A 17,313-nucleotide genomic window follows, 5' to 3' on the forward strand; every position below is an offset into this window, starting at 1 on the left:
TTCAAAATTTTATTAATTCTAAAATTAATAGATCTGAAAGTGCTGGATTAAACTATGTAAAAATAGCTACCTTCCTTCAGGAATCCCAAGAGCTAATATGCTAATACATCCAGTGCCTTTTCAAAAAGATGACATGGTGTAGAGTTTCCAAAACACTATTGACCATGGAAATTTCATTACATGGGACTCCTGTGGGACTAATGTTCTACGAAAAGCACTTTGGCACATCATCTGGACCACAAAGTCCCATATATTTGTTCAGTGTACATTTATAAACCCAAACCGGCACAGACTCTCTAGAGGCCATAACTACTAAGGAACAGAAACACTGAGCATTTTCAAGGTCTCTCAGTTGCGCGTGTAAAATTGGTAAGGGTCTCCAGACAGCTAGCCATAGGATTAAGCTAAAATGGTTTCAGAAATAGATCAGTCCACTTACTAATTTATGGATACGAAGGGGAATTTTTAAAAATCTCAGTCCATGCGTCATACAGAAACTGCACAGAAGCACAGCCCAGTAGAACAGAAGGGCATCGCAGAGAGATCAGAAATAGACCTTCTCTTCTTTGGAGCTAAGCAAGTTGACATCACGTCCCCTCCTCGTCTCTCCTAGGAGGTCTCCCAACACCGAGAAGCTGGCACGGCAGGCACTTCCTAAGGGTGGCTGTTTCCTTCCCTTTACCCTGGTCAGTTCCAGCCTCTGCCTCTCTGTGCTCTTCCCTCCATCTGTAGGTAACCACTTCTTTGCTCATCTACTCTGACTCACTAAATCTATGCCCTGCGTGGGTTTTTAACTTTTTTATATATGCATTTCTTTTTTTCCCAAAAATGATTTTCAGTCCCTGATGACAAGAACCATATACTTCCTTCTGATTCCATCATGTGCCTAGCTTAGGGCAGGGCCTTTAGGAAATATTTGCTATGGCTGTTACATCTAATTGTCGTGACTACAAGAGATTTCGCTCATCACTCTTATTTGAACAAAATTTCACCTAGACAAATATCCTCAGAAACTAGACTCTAATCTGAGGTCCCTAGTGCTGTGGTTTTTTAAAAAACTGGTTGTTTACTTTTAAGTATCACCACAGGCTTTGATTCCCCTAAGACGCTGCTTTCTTAAAAGTTGAATAAACAGCACCAGGAAGAAAGAAAATAACAGACCTGACAGAAACCGTAGGTGAAGTGAAGATGTGTATTACCAGGAACAAAGCTCTAGAAACGTGCTGTCCAATATGGTAGCCACTGGGCACACGTGGCTATTAGCTGGCCTGAACTGAGATGCGACATAACATATGCATTAGAGATCAGACTTCGTATGGAGGAAAGAATGTAAAACATCTCAATAACTTTTAATACTGAGTATCTGTTAAAATAAAACTTCTGAATATACTGGGTTAAATAAGATGTATTATGAAAATTAATTTTACCTATTTCTTTTTACTTTTTCATGTGGCTCCTCAAAAAGTTAAAATTATATATGTGGCTCACATTGTATTTCTATTAGTGTTGTTCTAGCATTCTGAGTGTCCAAGCAGAAAAGCAGTCCAAATATTAATTGTGGCTAAGTTATAAGAATTATATCTGTTTTAAAGATAGTTTTATTTTTTTAAAGTTCATAAGAACTAGAAAAAAGAAAAAGAAAAAGAAACAATAAAGTTGAAAACAAACTGTCTTTGAAGATTAAACCATTTTACCAAATTTTACATCAAATTCCATGGCTTATTTAATTATTCACTTTGATAATATTAGAGGATGTTAAAATGGAAATTTCAGCCAGAGAACAAGGCAACAGAGTCCACATTCTAAGTCAAGTTGACACTAAGAAATAGAATTTACAAAGGAGGTGATGACAGTCTGGTCACAGGACTCAAACCCTCATGCATATCAAGAATATCAAAATGTCCAGGTAGTAAGAGACGGGAAGGGAGTTACTTGGGAGAGGGCTGACTGTCACTCGCTCTCTCTAGGAAACTGGTGGAAGATCACCACATGACAAGTCATGAGAGGGGCTTCAAGGAGACTGCCCAGCCTGCATGAAGCACGATATGCAGACACTGCAGTTTGGAAGACACTGGGGACTGGGGACTGACTGTCCAATGCCTAGAAACTGGCTGGCCAGATGCTCGGACATGGTTCAAGGGAGAGGCCGTTACTGTGTCAAAGTTGGTTTGCACTCTGGCACTTTATTGGGGCAAAAAATGCACGGGTGTTTTCCGCTAACTAGCTGTGGGCCGCTGCAAGAGAAAGCTGATGTGGACTGGGCTTAGATCCTTTCTCAGAGGGCTGCCTGGAGCAGCGCAAAGGCCAGATGGCTGGAGGTACCAGTGGACGCCCCAGGTTGAGGAAGGAAATATAAGTGACCAGTAAGAACATAGATGCCTTGCCCATGTGAGAGACCCACAGGGCAGAAAGTCTGAAAGGGACCAGAAAATTTCATCCACCAGCAGGGCAAGAACCAGCCCACTGAGTGGGCTGAGGGGGACTGCGATTGGGAGACAAAAACTGAACTACTTTACAGTTGCATCCCACCAGTCCTGCTGGTTCACAGGAGGCGCACACAGCCTCGGGAGTCATGGTAGCATGTGTTCCCCACACACACACGGCTACTCAACCACAGAAACTGAAGGTCTATGTCAACAGATGTATTTCCTGGAACTATTGTAGGAAAATCAAGTTTATTCAATGATCCACCAACTGCCAAATGTTGCAATACCGCTTTAGATGCATTTAAGGCATTTTGCCTCTGCTATCTACACATGAGTATTTACTTTCTATTTAGACTAAATGCCAAAAGCTAGGCTCACAGAGGGCTTCCGCATTTTTTAGAAACAATATATTACTTGTTACCTTTTTAAATAAAAAAAAAAAAAAAGCAGGGTTGACAGAGCTCTGCCTTCCAAAGACACTCTGAGAATGGGAGTTAGCTCACGGCGTTTACTCTGGGAATTTTAAGAAATGCCTCCTAAAATGTAAAATCATGCCAAATTCGCATCATAAATGCAGCTCTGTAAAATTCACTTCCAAATGAGGTTGGGGGTGGGGGGGAGTGTAGAATCTACATTTCACCAATGACTTCCAGAAACAATTCAAGGGAAAAAGCACAAGAAAACCAGCTCTTGATTCCATGAAGCAGTCCAGACAAGCCTCTGAGAGCAGGTCATGGAGCTGCTTTCTTTTTATGAGGCAAAATGGATCTCAAAGTCACCACCTAACGATTACGTATTCGGATCATTATATGGTAGTCCTTCTCTTTCATTAGACACACTGCAGACACTGCTGTCCTGGCTTCACAAAATAAATGTTCGTCAACTGCTTTCAGGAGAGCTTCTTGAACTCTGTTCAATGAAATCATCAAAAAAAAAACAAAACAAAACAAAAAAACCCTGCGCAAAATCATCATTCGTGAATCATCAGAGGAACTAAGCTAGAACAACAGAGTTTCTCATATATCAACTGCATAGACGAGAATGAAGTACAACCAACCTACCTATTCTCTATTCTATTCTTCCATTATTGTAAAATAAAACACAACAAAACCAAAAGCAAAACACTAAACACATTTTCCAGCTCCATTACCACTGGAATTCCTTAAGAGGGCAAGTGCATGAACAGAGTCAGTTCCCCTTCCACTGTCGTGTTGCTCTGATGGACTATGAATGTGCACCGTTCGTTCACTTGCTTTCTACTCCATATTTGCCCCCCCCCCATCGTTCCTTGTTCTTAAAGCCATCAGTTCAGTAATGCTTTCCCCTATACTTTTCCTACTAATAGCCAACAGAACAGCCAACAGACTTTCTTGATTTGGCAAAAATCCAAGTATTGTCTTCACAGTTTAGACTTGGGTAGAAATTGAACACTGAACAAACGATTCAAGATTTAGAAGAATTCGTGTCCATGCTTACATTCAAATGGTACACAATGAGGATCTCCAGATGGAGTAACAATAGAAAACTTCTTGTTATTAAGTCTTCATACTCTGGTTTGCATAAAGTTTGACATTAAAATATTAAGCCAATGAGTCATGCAAGACAATTCTTTTCACTGCTTTTCAATCTAAATCAATTTTCAACCCCAGACAACTAACGTGTTTGACTATCCACTGTAGTCACTGTAACTGACGCTATTTTAGGCTGTTTCTAAAAACTCAAGTGACTCCTATAAAGGGAAAAAAAAAATGGTTCCATACTCATTTGAATGAATTGCTGACTCTGTAAAGGTAACTCCAAAAGAAGAGTTTCCAATTATGGCTTGAAGACTTGTAATATTGTAGGAAAACTCTCTAACCTTCCATGGTAACTGCACTAAATGACAATATTCATTTTGTATGTCTACATTTAAGAATGTTGGTTCAGTCACTTGAATCAATTTATATGTACTGCAGACAGGAATCATCCTTTCTCCAAGAGTGGATTATTATATTTAAAATATCAAAATCAATCAAAAAGATAAATATCTCCAAACCCTGCATTACACACATCCAAGCAATACTCAAGACTCTTTTTCCTTGGCTTTTAAGATTATTTAAAAGCAACTTGGCTCAACTCTACCAGAGAGGAAAACTACCTACCTAGCCAAATTTCTTGAAGGGCCTTTTTTCCCCCCTAATCTATAACTTCCACTCTAAAACTCTTAGTTCTAGATTTTTTTTCTTATAATTCCTCAGAAAATTTTCTATAGTTACTAATGACCTCTTCCCAAGTGAAACCCAAGTGTGGCACAATGGTTATGCACACAGGCTTATGAATCAGACTGGCTGGGTTCAGTTTTTGATTGCACAAGCCATCTGACCTTGGGCAATCTGTTTGACCTCTCTCTGCCTCTGTTTACTCCTCTATAAAATGGAACCCATTATAGGACTTTTCTCACAAGATTGCTGCAAATCAACAAAGTTAATGTTCAGCACACTGCCTGGCCCGCCCTAATTACCCAGCCCACGTCATCTGTTATTACCTCAAACGGCCTCTTGGCGATTCTCATTCTTTCTTGATTGCTTGAAGAATCTAACAACTGCCAAGCTGTTTCTTGAAGCCCTTCTTGCTTTGAGTTTCTTTGACTCACTGCTCTCCTGGTTCTCCTGTTTCTCTTCACGCTTCTCAGTGTCTGTCCTTTGTTCTTGTCTTTCCTCAGCCTGATCATCATCAACCCCTCCCCATCTCCAGGTTCAGGTCTGTCTACATCATTCCTCTCTCTTTCTTCACTACCTTGAGAGGTCTCACCTGCTCACATGATTCACTGTGTTTAATGTAAGAGCATTTAACAAGCTTTTAAAGAGTCTGCATTCTGAGGCAAGATGGCCAGAGAAACCGTGATACCACACAGTCTTGTTGGTGGTAACTATGGCAATACACAGCTAGCTTAGGCTGTCATTGCCAAAACAGGCACTGACATCATTTCAATATTCTAATAACACATGCTGCCATGCTGTACCACTGAGCTTATGCAAGAGTAAGTTTTACTGGTTGCTCAAGACCCAAGCAGAGAGAAGGCAAAAATGAGGGGAAGGGGGCAATCAGGAAAACCATAAATGTAAATTTACAGTAAAAACATGCAAGAGGAACAATGAAAGACACTTGGGGTGTGAAAGAAAACACAAAGAGATGCAATCTTTGATACAGAATGCAGCAAGAGGGGGCAAACTCAAGTGCCCACAGGGGCTAAAAAGCAAGCTAAATGAATAACGTCAGCAGGCTGTATGACAATAGGGAGTGGTGGGGGCTGTGGCAAATTGAAGACTACGTCTAAAGGTAATCACATTCAGTTTTTACAGAGTAAACATTACAAGCCAAACAAGTCACAGGCCCCCACTCTTCTTCCTCTGAGTAGAGAGAGACAGGCAATGGTGTCATTGTCACCTGTCCAATGGGACTGACTAGCCAAAATTTTTTTTAAAAACGTATTATTTTACTGGCTAAAAGCTGCAAGTGAGACAAATTTGCTTCACAGTCTGATTGCATTTGTTGAATAAATGTTATGATTCTTCATCCAAGCATGGATCCACCGCTTGTCTCCATCACAAACCAAAATAGTGTGTTCATGGATTATTAAGATTCATTTATTGGCTTAAAAATAAAAAGATTCATTTATTGGCTTAAAGTGATCCACATCCTGCCAGTATCACCCACTAAATGATTTTCTACACTTGAATGGGCTCTCTGAGGTAACTGCAGAGAAGTGAAGTTCCAAGATCTCCCAGGGACAAAGACACTTATCCTGAGAAGTACTTGTAACTGACATTTGAAATGTCCCCTTCCAAGATGTTACATCGTGACATGAAGTTGTATGTTTCTTGTCTGTCTATTGCCATCTGGTTTAAGTCAAAACATACCTTTGTTTCTACATCCTTGACAACTGAAAGATGACAGTTCTTGTGGCCCTGAAAGATCATACGTCTGAAAGAGTGGGCTGAATTCAAGTCGGCCTCAACACTGCAAGCTCTGCTTAAAATGAAACCACTGAAACATATTCAGCATTGTCCACAAGGAGGCAAACAGCTATTACTTTCAGGAGATATTTATTCATTATCTGATCATCTTATCTCCAGACTTCCTGCTGCTGCAAAATCAGTTCAGTTCAACATTTATTGGCCATATACTATGCATCAGGCACTGAGCTTGATTTGGGAATTTAAAAGATGAGGCAACTGTCATTGCTGCTGAAGACCTTACACTCTAGTGGGGGCGATGGACATGGACACCTGCTATTTCAATATAACGTGGTAAGAGCTATCACACAAGGAGTGCAGAGGGGCTGGGCACAGCTCAGTGGTGCAGCGCATGCTTAGCATGCACGAGTTCCTGGGTTCAATCCCAGTGCCTCCATCAAAGAGAGAGAGAGAGAAAGGAAACTACAAACAGAGAGTTCAAGGAATGGGGTCAACAGTATCACATTCAAAAAAAGAGAGAAATGTGGAGAGAGTGCTCAGGGTGAATGCAGAAGCAACCCTGGGCTCAGACTCCTGGAAGAAGGAAAGGAAGTTAGTAAAGACTTCCTGGAAGTTCATTTTTAAAAATAAAAAGCTGCACCCCAATGAAAACATGAGGCAACTGGCCCAGGTAATAGACAACTCAGGTAAGTACACTAAGTCACCACCAGGGGCGGCACTGAAGACCTCCCTGTGCTTCGGGACAGATTTGCCCTGACTCGGTCCTACATTTTTAGTATTGAGTGAAAGGATATACTGCCTCTAATTCTTTAAAGAAGTCAGATGACTTCCAAAAGAGCAGAAAACAGAGAAGACACATAAATGGAAACACAATCCTGGGGTCAAAGAGATGTTGCTCTTCCATGTGGTGAGGGAAATTACACTCCTGTTTAGATAATCACCACTGAGAAGATTCTATATAAACTATATCTCCAAACTATATCTCCACCTTAGTGCAAATTTCAGGATGGTCTTATCATGGAGGAGAGTGGTTAAAAACACTCCAAAACTTGGAGAAATCTCTGTGTAATATGCTAGTTCTGATTAGTAATTTAGTAACTTAACCCACTCACATCATTTCTTAATCTCGGTCAAAGATCAAGTCTTTGAAGAAATAACTGCAGAATGGTTAAATATCATGCCCTGTTTTCAGTATCTGATAGATATTTTAGACTCTGTTATCAGTACCTGAACTATGTGTATCAGTACTCACTGCAGCAAATTATTAACCACTTTCTTAGAGGTAAAGTGCCCTGTAGCTTCATCCTATTAGTGGTTTTTCTAAAACAAATTAAATGCACTATTACCATTTGAGGAATTATTCTCACACATCACTGCCCAAGTTACACGTTCACAATTTTAATCTCAACAATTTAAATCCCCTATCATCCTCACTGAGTAAATAATAAGGCCACAGAATGATACTACCCAATCAAAACAGTGTCTTTGTTACTCTCGATACCATTAGATATACATTAGCTCCAAACGAATATATGTGTGTTCCTATATGACTGAAGTATTGTGCTGTATGCCGGAAACTGACACAACACTGTAAACCGACTATACTTCAATGAATATATATACATATACATACACATACATATATATATAAAATACATCAAGTTGTAAAGAGAAACAGTTTTAAAGGATTCCAAAATGATGCCAAGTACAATGCTAAAGCCAAGAGTTCTATGATGTATCCATATCAGAACCATGCAGTAGCCTTGTGAATAAAGACACAATGTAATTTACCCAGTAATAATTGAGTTACTTGCTAAAATATGTATTGCTGCTTTATCAGCAAAGAACTGAATTTAGATGAACTTGTAAAAAACAGAATCAGAAAACAATTTCTCACACACCACCCTCTGCTCTTTGCTTTCAAATAACATATATTCAACATTTGCTACTAAAGCTTTACTTTCCATCTTAGAATAAAATGATCTTTACACAACTCTGGACAAAAGTGTTGATTGCAGTTTAAAAAGTTCATGAGTATTTTTCAATAGTTATTTTGCATGAGTACTTTTGCAGTTTGGTATGAAATGAAGTTCCTAAACCTTCACTGTAAAACTAGGAATGCTGAGAACACGGCTATGAATGTAGAGACAAGATGATCAACAAAGCAAAGGTCGGGGGTAGGAGGAAATTTAAGAATACCGCACACCTACATACATCTCAATATCATATTTGCATTTATAGGTAGGCAAATCTGGTAGCCATCTCTTTTACTCAGGAGCAGTTGTATGCATTAGACTTGAAAACAGAAAACCCACATTCACATTAACAGCTTAGTATTATGTGTGTGACCTTAGGCAGATCCCTTGACCTCCCCCAGCCTTGATCTTCTCATACAGAAAAGCAAGGCTGATGCTACACAGTCAGCGGACTACACTCAGCACTTCAATCAACCATGTGTGTGAAAGCACGGTTCCTCAGCTATCAGTATTTCTAGTTACCTTTGAGTGCTCAGCTTGCATGCCACTACAGCCGCCAACAGGTCCTAACAGATCTTTAGGTGTAATTTTATTTTCAGTTTGAACTTTTTCCTCCCCATGCAGATGTTTCGCTTGGAGCCACTCGCCTAGTTTACTAGGATAATAACGAACTCAATCCTTACTCTATGGAAAATTCTCCTCTTTTTATCCTGCTGCCAACTGGTACTTAGGCACAGGCTCACTACTGAGTGCTGCAGTCCACTGGCAAGAACCGCTGACTAACCCGCACCGACTTAGAGCCACTGGCCCGTCATCCTAGGCACCTTCCCAATGATGATTCTGAGCCCCCCTGGAAGCTAAGCAAAATTCACCAAGCGGCCGCAAGAACCCCATGCGTGTTTGAATCAATACCAGCTTTAGCCACCAGAACATCCTGACACCAATACATTTTAAAAAGTTACCTCGTTCACACTGGGGTCCAGTGAAGCCGTACGTGCACGCGCATCGATTTGGGGCCACACACCTGCCTCCGTTGAGGCAGCCGCTTTCACAGACAGCTGTAAAATAAGGAGACAGGGGCTGAGAGGTGTCACCTGACAGTAGCTGCTAATGAAGTCACACTTACTGTCCCCTGAAAGGATGGTAATAAAAGACCTAAACAGTCGCCCTGGTATTCGTTTTCATCGGTTACTGCGCAGTTGCAGCTCCCCAGATGTTCCTCAGTGAACTCAGGTAAAACTCCCCAGAACAGGTGAGTGTGTACCTGTGTGAATGCTGACAATTCCACTCCAAGAAGCAGCTGAGCAATGCTTTCAGTTTTACCAATCTAAAATGGTTTATAAGGGACACCCCTGGATGAGGACGACCTTTTAAAGGCAAGCTGGGGGTGGGGGAGGTATAGCTCAGTGGTAGAGAGCATGCTTAGCATGCACGAGGTCCTGGGTTCAATCCCCAGTACCTCCATCAAAAATAAAAAATTAAAAATGAATAAAAACCTAATAATCTCTCCCCCCAGAAAAACAAAAAACAACAACAACAAAAAGTGTATCAAAAAAAAAAAAAAGTAAGCTGACTCCTTCGCATATGATTTATGTTTAACATCCAGAAGGCTCTCATGAGGGGCAAGATTGGCCCCTCGAAACGCAGCATGTTAAATTGCACAATTAACTGCAAATGACAAAAAATGAATACTGACATTTGGTCATTTACACACCAGGATGAAGACCCAATTGAGTGTCATGACAGAATGTGGAAAATATTGGCATGTCCAGAGATCCTCGAGGGAAGGACATTTTACTTGTTAAGAAAGGCATTAAAATAAGATCTGAAAGCTCACGCCCTGAACAACTCTTCTCTATACAACTCCCTGCCACTTGCTTGTGGCATGGCCTCTCTCTAGGCATCTTTACCCAAGGGTGGCAGGCTGTCCCTGCCAAATGTGCCAGTCCCACCCACTCTTCCAAGCCCCAGCTCAAACCTCACTCTTCCGTGAGGTTTCCCCAACACCTCCATTTAAATTCACTCCTCTTTCATGCATTTCCCACACATTTTTCCTGTGCCTGTGTAGCAGTCACGGAGCTAAGCCACTCAGATCTCCCTCCAAGAAAACTTACCGTGAGGAGCTTAGCTGACAGCCCCCAGTGGCTGCACTTTCGGATCCACTACAATGTTCACACCAAGGACACCCTCTCCTGGATGCTACCAACCAGCGACTAAGCATGGTGGGGTACTGGAGACTGGGAGTGTCTGCCCAGTACGAAACTACTCTGACGGGCAGCCTTTATACCCAGCTCCCTATCAGCCTGGCCAAGGCTTTCTTTAAGGCTCGCACTATAGTCTGAGGCTCCCTCTGCACCATCGTAATAGTCTTCCCTTCCTTCTCTCCTTCTGCAGGGGTCTGATTTCCCTGGTGGTCTGAAGGTTCTCTCTTCTGACTCTTTATTCTTCACAGGCTTTTCCCCCCAATAAATCTCTTGTGCATCTGATTCTGTCTTGGCATCTGTCAGGATCAGAGCACCTGAACTGAGACAGCCCCTTATAGCCAAGAATTACAGCAGGAATCACAAAATTAAGGAGGTTTTTGTATAATCGTTGTTCTGATTTGCCTCTTAATTTACAGTTAGGGGAGGATGAAGGGGGTCTAAGCAGAAAAGAAATTTTGAGTTTGCCTAAGCCAACCCTCCCATTTCACAGAATAGGAAACTGAAGTCTAGGAAAGGTTTTCTGATTCTGCAGGGGTTACCTGAGTGTCTGTTGTGCACCGGGCTTTGAGCTCCGCTCCTGCTGGGAGCATCGAAGGGAACAGGAAGGTGCACAGCGGCTCCTCCTGATCCCCTTCTGAAAATGCCTCTGAACCCATGCCCATCCTACCACCTCTGTAACCAGCACCTTAATACTAGTCTTCCTGCTTCCTGTGTCTTCCCCTTCAAGTACAGCCTCTGCACTGTGGCCACAGTCATCTTTCTCATTGTAAAATGCTGTAGGTGAAGCATTTGAGGCCAGGACTGTAGCATTAAACGCATGGGCTGTGAAGTGAGATTGCTGGGGATCAAACCCCAACTCTAACAGTTACTCCCTGGACGGCCGGAGACAAGTTACTGCAGTCCCTGTGCCCCGGCTTCATCATTACATAGAGGGTAATAAAGTCCTCTAACTCAAAGGGCTGTTGCTACACTAAATGCACTAATCCATGAAAAGAGTTTCAAAGTGTGCCCAGCATATAGTAAACAGAGTAAATAACTCCACAGATGAACGCTGTTGGCTGCTGTTGTCTCACTTCCCTTCCCTGGCTCTGCACTGGGTGAAAACATGGTACAGGCACCCCAGACCTGGTCCATGACTTCCATTCTGACTTTGTCTCCCTTCCCATCACTTCCCTCAGCACCTGAGTTCCGGTAACATCAAAGCACCTGCTACGTCCAATATCCCATGCTCTGACATTGCTCTGGTGCTTTGGCCTATGCTGTGCCAGCTGCCCAAGAGGCCCATCTCCCATCATCTGACAAGTCAACTCCCACCCATCCCTTAACACTCCGCTCAAGGGTCTCCCACACCGGGGAGGCTAGCCTACCTCTCCTCCCTCCATGCTACTGCGGTGGGCTGCAAAAAAACTCAGTCGTCATTCTCTGTGCATTGCCAGTGTGCAGTCAGGATGGCATCACCCAAACTTTGGTCTATTTATCACAGCATTATTCATCACAGCAAATATATATACAATGCAAAAATTAGAAACAACATGCTTAAACGCTCATCATTATGGATTCACTACATAAACAGTAAAACATCCATATAATGGAGTATTATGCAACCATTATAATGTATTTTAAATGTTTAATAACATGGAACATACTTCTAACAAAATATTAAGTGAAAAGTCCTATGAAAAATTATGACTACAATTATGAATACAAACTTCATGTACCAAATATGCACTTAAAGACTAGAAGGTGATATCTGGAACAGCAGGACTGTGGATAATTTTATTTTTTAAATTTTTAAACTTATCTGAATTTTCTGCAGAGTATATATATTCATCTTGGTTTAATAAAACCATAAGCTCTTTTAAGGGAATTTTCATCACAAAGCACCAGGACTGATACAGAGTAGACACACAGTAAACAGTGTTTATGAACGAACCAACACTGACCAGCAGCTTGCTAAGTATTAAGTACCAGAATCTAGACTGGGAAACTAGAGAGACCCAGACACCACTCATCAAGACATAGGACGTGAAAGGTGACGTTGAGTTTTGAAATACTTTATTGGAGATACTTCTTGAAAATGCAGATGTTTAGTAAGCAAATGGAGGGGATGCAACCAGAATGAACAAGGATTCTACACCTCAGGTGGTAACTGTAAACCAGAGGTGAGGTAAACAGGATGGTGGAGGTGAGTGAAAGAAAAATGAATCAAACAGGAGTGACTGGATATCTGCAAAAATGCCGTGTCCCAGGTAATCAAAGAAAACCCACCAGCACTTATCTCTGTATTCTCTTTGTCTATACAGGTTACCACCTAGACCACTTATGACTATGGTTACTTACGCTGTCCGCAGTGGGTCCCTATGTATCCTTTCTGGCACAGACAGTGATCATCACTGCAGCTACCTCCATTCATGCAGCGAATATTACAGTGCTGGACTGGAAAAGGAAAAAAAGAGAGACGGATTTAGCTTTGCACTTTAAGGACACAGATTGCAATCATTCATAGGAGTTGATTTGTAGTGATTTGAAGAGAAAATAAAATGGTTTATCAAGATCTATATATTTATGCAAAAATAAACTGACAATGCTAAGCATGTTATCTTTTGTGTCCATAAAATCATTTACAACGCAATGTCATTGTTTCTACGATATCTAATAGCACTAAATGACTTCCCTAATTTAGCAGAATTTAACCACTCAACGTGATTTCTGTAATTTATACCAACAAGAAAGCAGTGCCTCAGCTAACTAAATGAGACAAGATGACAATGGCAATACTTTCCTGTTAAAAGATTCAGAGTCCCAGGTAGATGCGCCGGAAAACAGTCAGAGTGACAAATTTCAAGAGATTTTGTTAAGAGAAATTTTGGAGGCAGCAAAAAGAAAGAAGAGAAAATCCCTACCCGGCACTTAATAATAAGACTTTGATAATGGAGACAGTGGACTTGGCTCAGAAAGAGCTGCTTGTTTAAACTGTAACCTTAAACCAACTAAGACCCACAGTGTTTGAAATCCACTCTTTATCACGTTGTCACCTACAGAAGTGTGAGAGCCTCAGCGCCTGGGGCAGGACGACCACGGGCAGGTTGACTGGGACCTGAGGCAATGAGACGCTAGAAGGAGCCGGAGTGACAGACACCTGTGAGCGAGCAGGACCGCACAGCGTGTGCTCTGGTGCCTCTAGGTTTAGGCTGCCTCCGCTTCGGTAATTTAGGAACTGAAGGAACACGTTCCAAACCCCAGGCTGTTCCTCAGTCCTCTAGAAACAATTAACTACCTTACTCGGAGAAGGCTGAAGACTTGATCCAATTAAGCCTTCATCATTGCTGACACATCCCTATGTAGGGAGGCCAGGATCGGGCATGGAACGTTGGCTTACTCTGTCCTGTTCTCCCAGCGGGGAGAGTAAATTCCTAAAGAAAAAGGCTCAATGATGTTACATAAGGAGCAGAGGAGCCCTTCTTCAGCGTAAGAGCAGCAATTAGCTGCTCATGCTCGCTCTTGTGCTCAGCCTCCCTGGAGCACAGGGGCCAGACCTTCTCCCAGGAGCAGGGAAAGGACTGCTCGCAGTAGCCACGTTCTTCAGCATCCTGCGTTAAGATGCTCAGTTCAGTATCCCAAAGAGGCTGCTGACTGCAGGAGAAAGGGCCATTTTTATAAGGAGCTACAAACCTCTCGGCATGACAACAGGGAAAAGAATGTGCCAGAACCCAAAACTCACCATGCCTCACAGAGCACCACCGAGTTAAGTCAAGTTGAAAGTGATGCACCTTTTCAAGAACATGTCACATACTTCCTGAAACACCATCAAAGGCCCCCTCCCTCCCTCCACTGTATGAAGAACCTCCTCCACACCAGCATTCAAAGCCCTCCTCAGGATGGACCCACGGGCCTCTCAGGGCTCCTCTGCCTACTCCTAATACAGCAGATCAGGGACTGGGCCGTAGGATGTATCATTCACTCCACAAGTGGCTCTGAGCTCCTACTGAGTGCCGCACCACAGGCCGGCGCTTTGTTTGTGCTGGTCTCTTCGTAGAATCTCTTCTTTAACCTGTCTCTTTGTCCCTGACTCGCAACCCCCAACATACCACACACACACGGTTCTCATCAAATACTGAAGTCCCCCCTCGCTCCAAGACCCACAGCGAACGTTGCTTCTTTCCTTTGATCTTTTCTGATTTCTGTTCTCTCCTTCCTCTCCACTTCTTCTGACTCCAGAATACTTAACACTTCTCTTTGGAGATGTATATTACATAATCAAACCTATCTTTTTTTAAATTTATTTCTCCTATCCGCAGCCCACGGGTCTAAAAGCATCATGAGAGTGGGGACTGGGAAGCATCATGAATATTAATTACATCCCCGTCAGTGCTCAGAGCATCCCTTGCCTGTTTGCAGGTGCTGTATGAACCTTGCTAAATTCATTTCTGTTTGCTTAACTCACGCTCCATGATAATGACATCAAAAGCTGTGCTCAAACACTGAGACTGCATAGTTGCCCGCTGTGTCCCAAGCACTACGCAGCACTAAGTAGGTGGCTATTAAAAATATTTTTATCTTGGTTTCCCCAAGAAAACAGAAATAACTCCTCTGCTGGAGCATTGTGATACAAATCAACCAACCCAGGAAACTGATTAAAACAAACTGTTATTTTAGGCTCCTAGGATTCTATTAAAACGTCTCAGCCAAAAGGCTCTATTAACTAGAAAACTATTTACAAGTATACAAAAGAAATGATTCGGTGAAAAACTTGGATAATATTCTAAGTAGGTCAGGAAAAGGTGTAGAGTTGCTTTAAAATCTGAAGTTAAACTTAGTTTCATCCTATCTTAGCAAAACAGTGAGGATTGGGAAAAGCACAGGAAATGATGTCATCTGTCAAGCAGCACAGGGACTCAGCCCACAAACTGATTTCAACTAAAGCGGTTCATGCCAAGAGCTAATTTCCATTCCCACATAAGCAACAAAGCCATTTAGCTACTTTGAGATAAAGAAGCTAACAGTAGTTTAAAGAGTGACTTTACATTATTTGTTCAAATTGAAAAACAGAATGAATTCTTTCTGGGAAGAATGGTAAGTTTACATTTAAATGTAATATAATAAAAACCTCCCTGATATGCTTTTATACTTTTTTGTTTAACCCTATCTTTCAGGTGAACTTTTTCCAGCTTAAAATACTCTTTCTTCTTTAAAAAACAAAGCCACTTGGTCAGACTTGTGGCACAATGAGGCATGGTTAGCCCGGTGGTCCAAATAAACCAATGAATCATGATCTTTGGGCCAAAGGGTAACAGGATCTTAATCACCCACTTTGCCACAAACATGTTTACCAAATTCACATTCTTTGTGAGTCTTAGATCTTCAGGAGAAAAAATATTTTCCTAAAGGTGGGCGTCATCACTCAGGATTTCTGTGGGGAATGAAAGGAACTAGAGATGTAGGGTCACTACACAGCAGGAACTGGTTCCAAACTGGCTTTATTTTTGGTTGAGTCCTGCCATTGATGCACATTCTAAACTTCCTCTGATGTGACCAGGAATTCCAGATGTCTGTCAGTTAGGAGACCAAGCTCTACATCTCTTGAAGAAGCCAAATGGTAAGTAAGGGCTCCACTTAAACCCACATGATGCTCTAAGTACCTCAAGTCTGAATATATTCCTCAACTCCATCTGCGTTAACATTTTACCAGAGACTGAAAATACTAGGGGAGTTCGAGTGTCAGTGCACAGACCTGTGCTGCGACATGCAGGCAGCCCCAAGGAGGACTTCCCTTCGAAGATGGGCAGACAGCCTCAAAGGCTTTCAAGTAGGGCTCTACATCCCAGAACTAACAGAAAATGTTGCCATTAACCTGTATCCATACGGAGTCTCAAACGACTTATATGTTCATTCCAGGAGATGTCAGCCAGTCATTTCAGTTTGCCGGGCACCAGAAAGAGTCAAAGACACTTTCTCTAGATGATAGCCCAGCACAAACCAGTTCTTAAAATAACCAAGCAGAAGAGAACAACGTGAGCACGCTGCTGGAACAAGAGAGACGCGGGGCTGGCACTTAGGCCTAAAAGCAACGATTCTACCTCAAGTCATGATTTTCTTTGGGCTGCATTAGATTGGGAATGAGTCTGAAAACTTCCATTATCTTGGCAGGCGCAAGGGGCTGAACGATCCTTGGGAGCAATTTGCAAATAATCATCTGCATGACATGTGATTTTAACTCAGGCACTAGGAAAAGTACAAGACAAATTAAACAGCTAGACTAACTCCTGGACTCTACACCTGAGACAGCAGTCCACAGGGACAGCCAGAGTCATTGCAGGACAAAAATGATTTTCAGCGGGAGAGGTAACAGTAATGACGTTTTCCTTAAGTGCACACACAGCCTGCGGCGCCTAAAGACACAGCATTCAAAAGAGCAACTTCATTAAAGTATCTCAAAACAAAACAAAACAAAAAACTAGCAGAGCTGGAAAAGGTCCAAAGAAAGATAAGTCACATGATAGCAGTGATAAAGGCACTTCCATAGAGGCCAGACTAGAAAGCAAAGAACTCAGCTGTTTCTGTGGACAAGTCTGAGCAGATTCTATCCACTCCTCTCCTGCCTGTCCAGATAAATCTCACACTTTCCTGGAAAACTTTTCCAAGGGTTACTTCTTCCAGGCTGGCTGCACCACCACCTTCCCATCCGCTGAGTGTCCTCATGCCTGCAGCACGTGGCTGCACCACCTTTGCTCAAACTCACAAACACCCTACT

General features: G+C 42.1%; 1 protein-coding gene across 1 annotated transcript in view; it reads right to left on the reverse strand.

Annotated features, from left to right (window-relative positions):
* FBN1 (fibrillin 1) overlaps window positions 1-17,313 on the reverse strand; it is a 239,417-nt gene that overhangs the window by 184,168 nt on the left and 37,936 nt on the right. Inside the window, exons 4-5 of the mRNA XM_074366079.1 lie at window positions 12,903-12,998; window positions 9,321-9,416 (exon numbers count right to left, since the gene is read on the reverse strand). Coding sequence (XP_074222180.1) covers window positions 9,321-9,416; window positions 12,903-12,998 — 192 coding nt within the window. The remainder of the gene's footprint in view (window positions 1-9,320; window positions 9,417-12,902; window positions 12,999-17,313) is intronic.

The sequence above is a fragment of the Camelus bactrianus genome, chromosome 6 (genome assembly GCF_048773025.1).
Source record: "Camelus bactrianus isolate YW-2024 breed Bactrian camel chromosome 6, ASM4877302v1, whole genome shotgun sequence".
NCBI lineage: Eukaryota > Metazoa > Chordata > Mammalia > Artiodactyla > Camelidae > Camelus > Camelus bactrianus.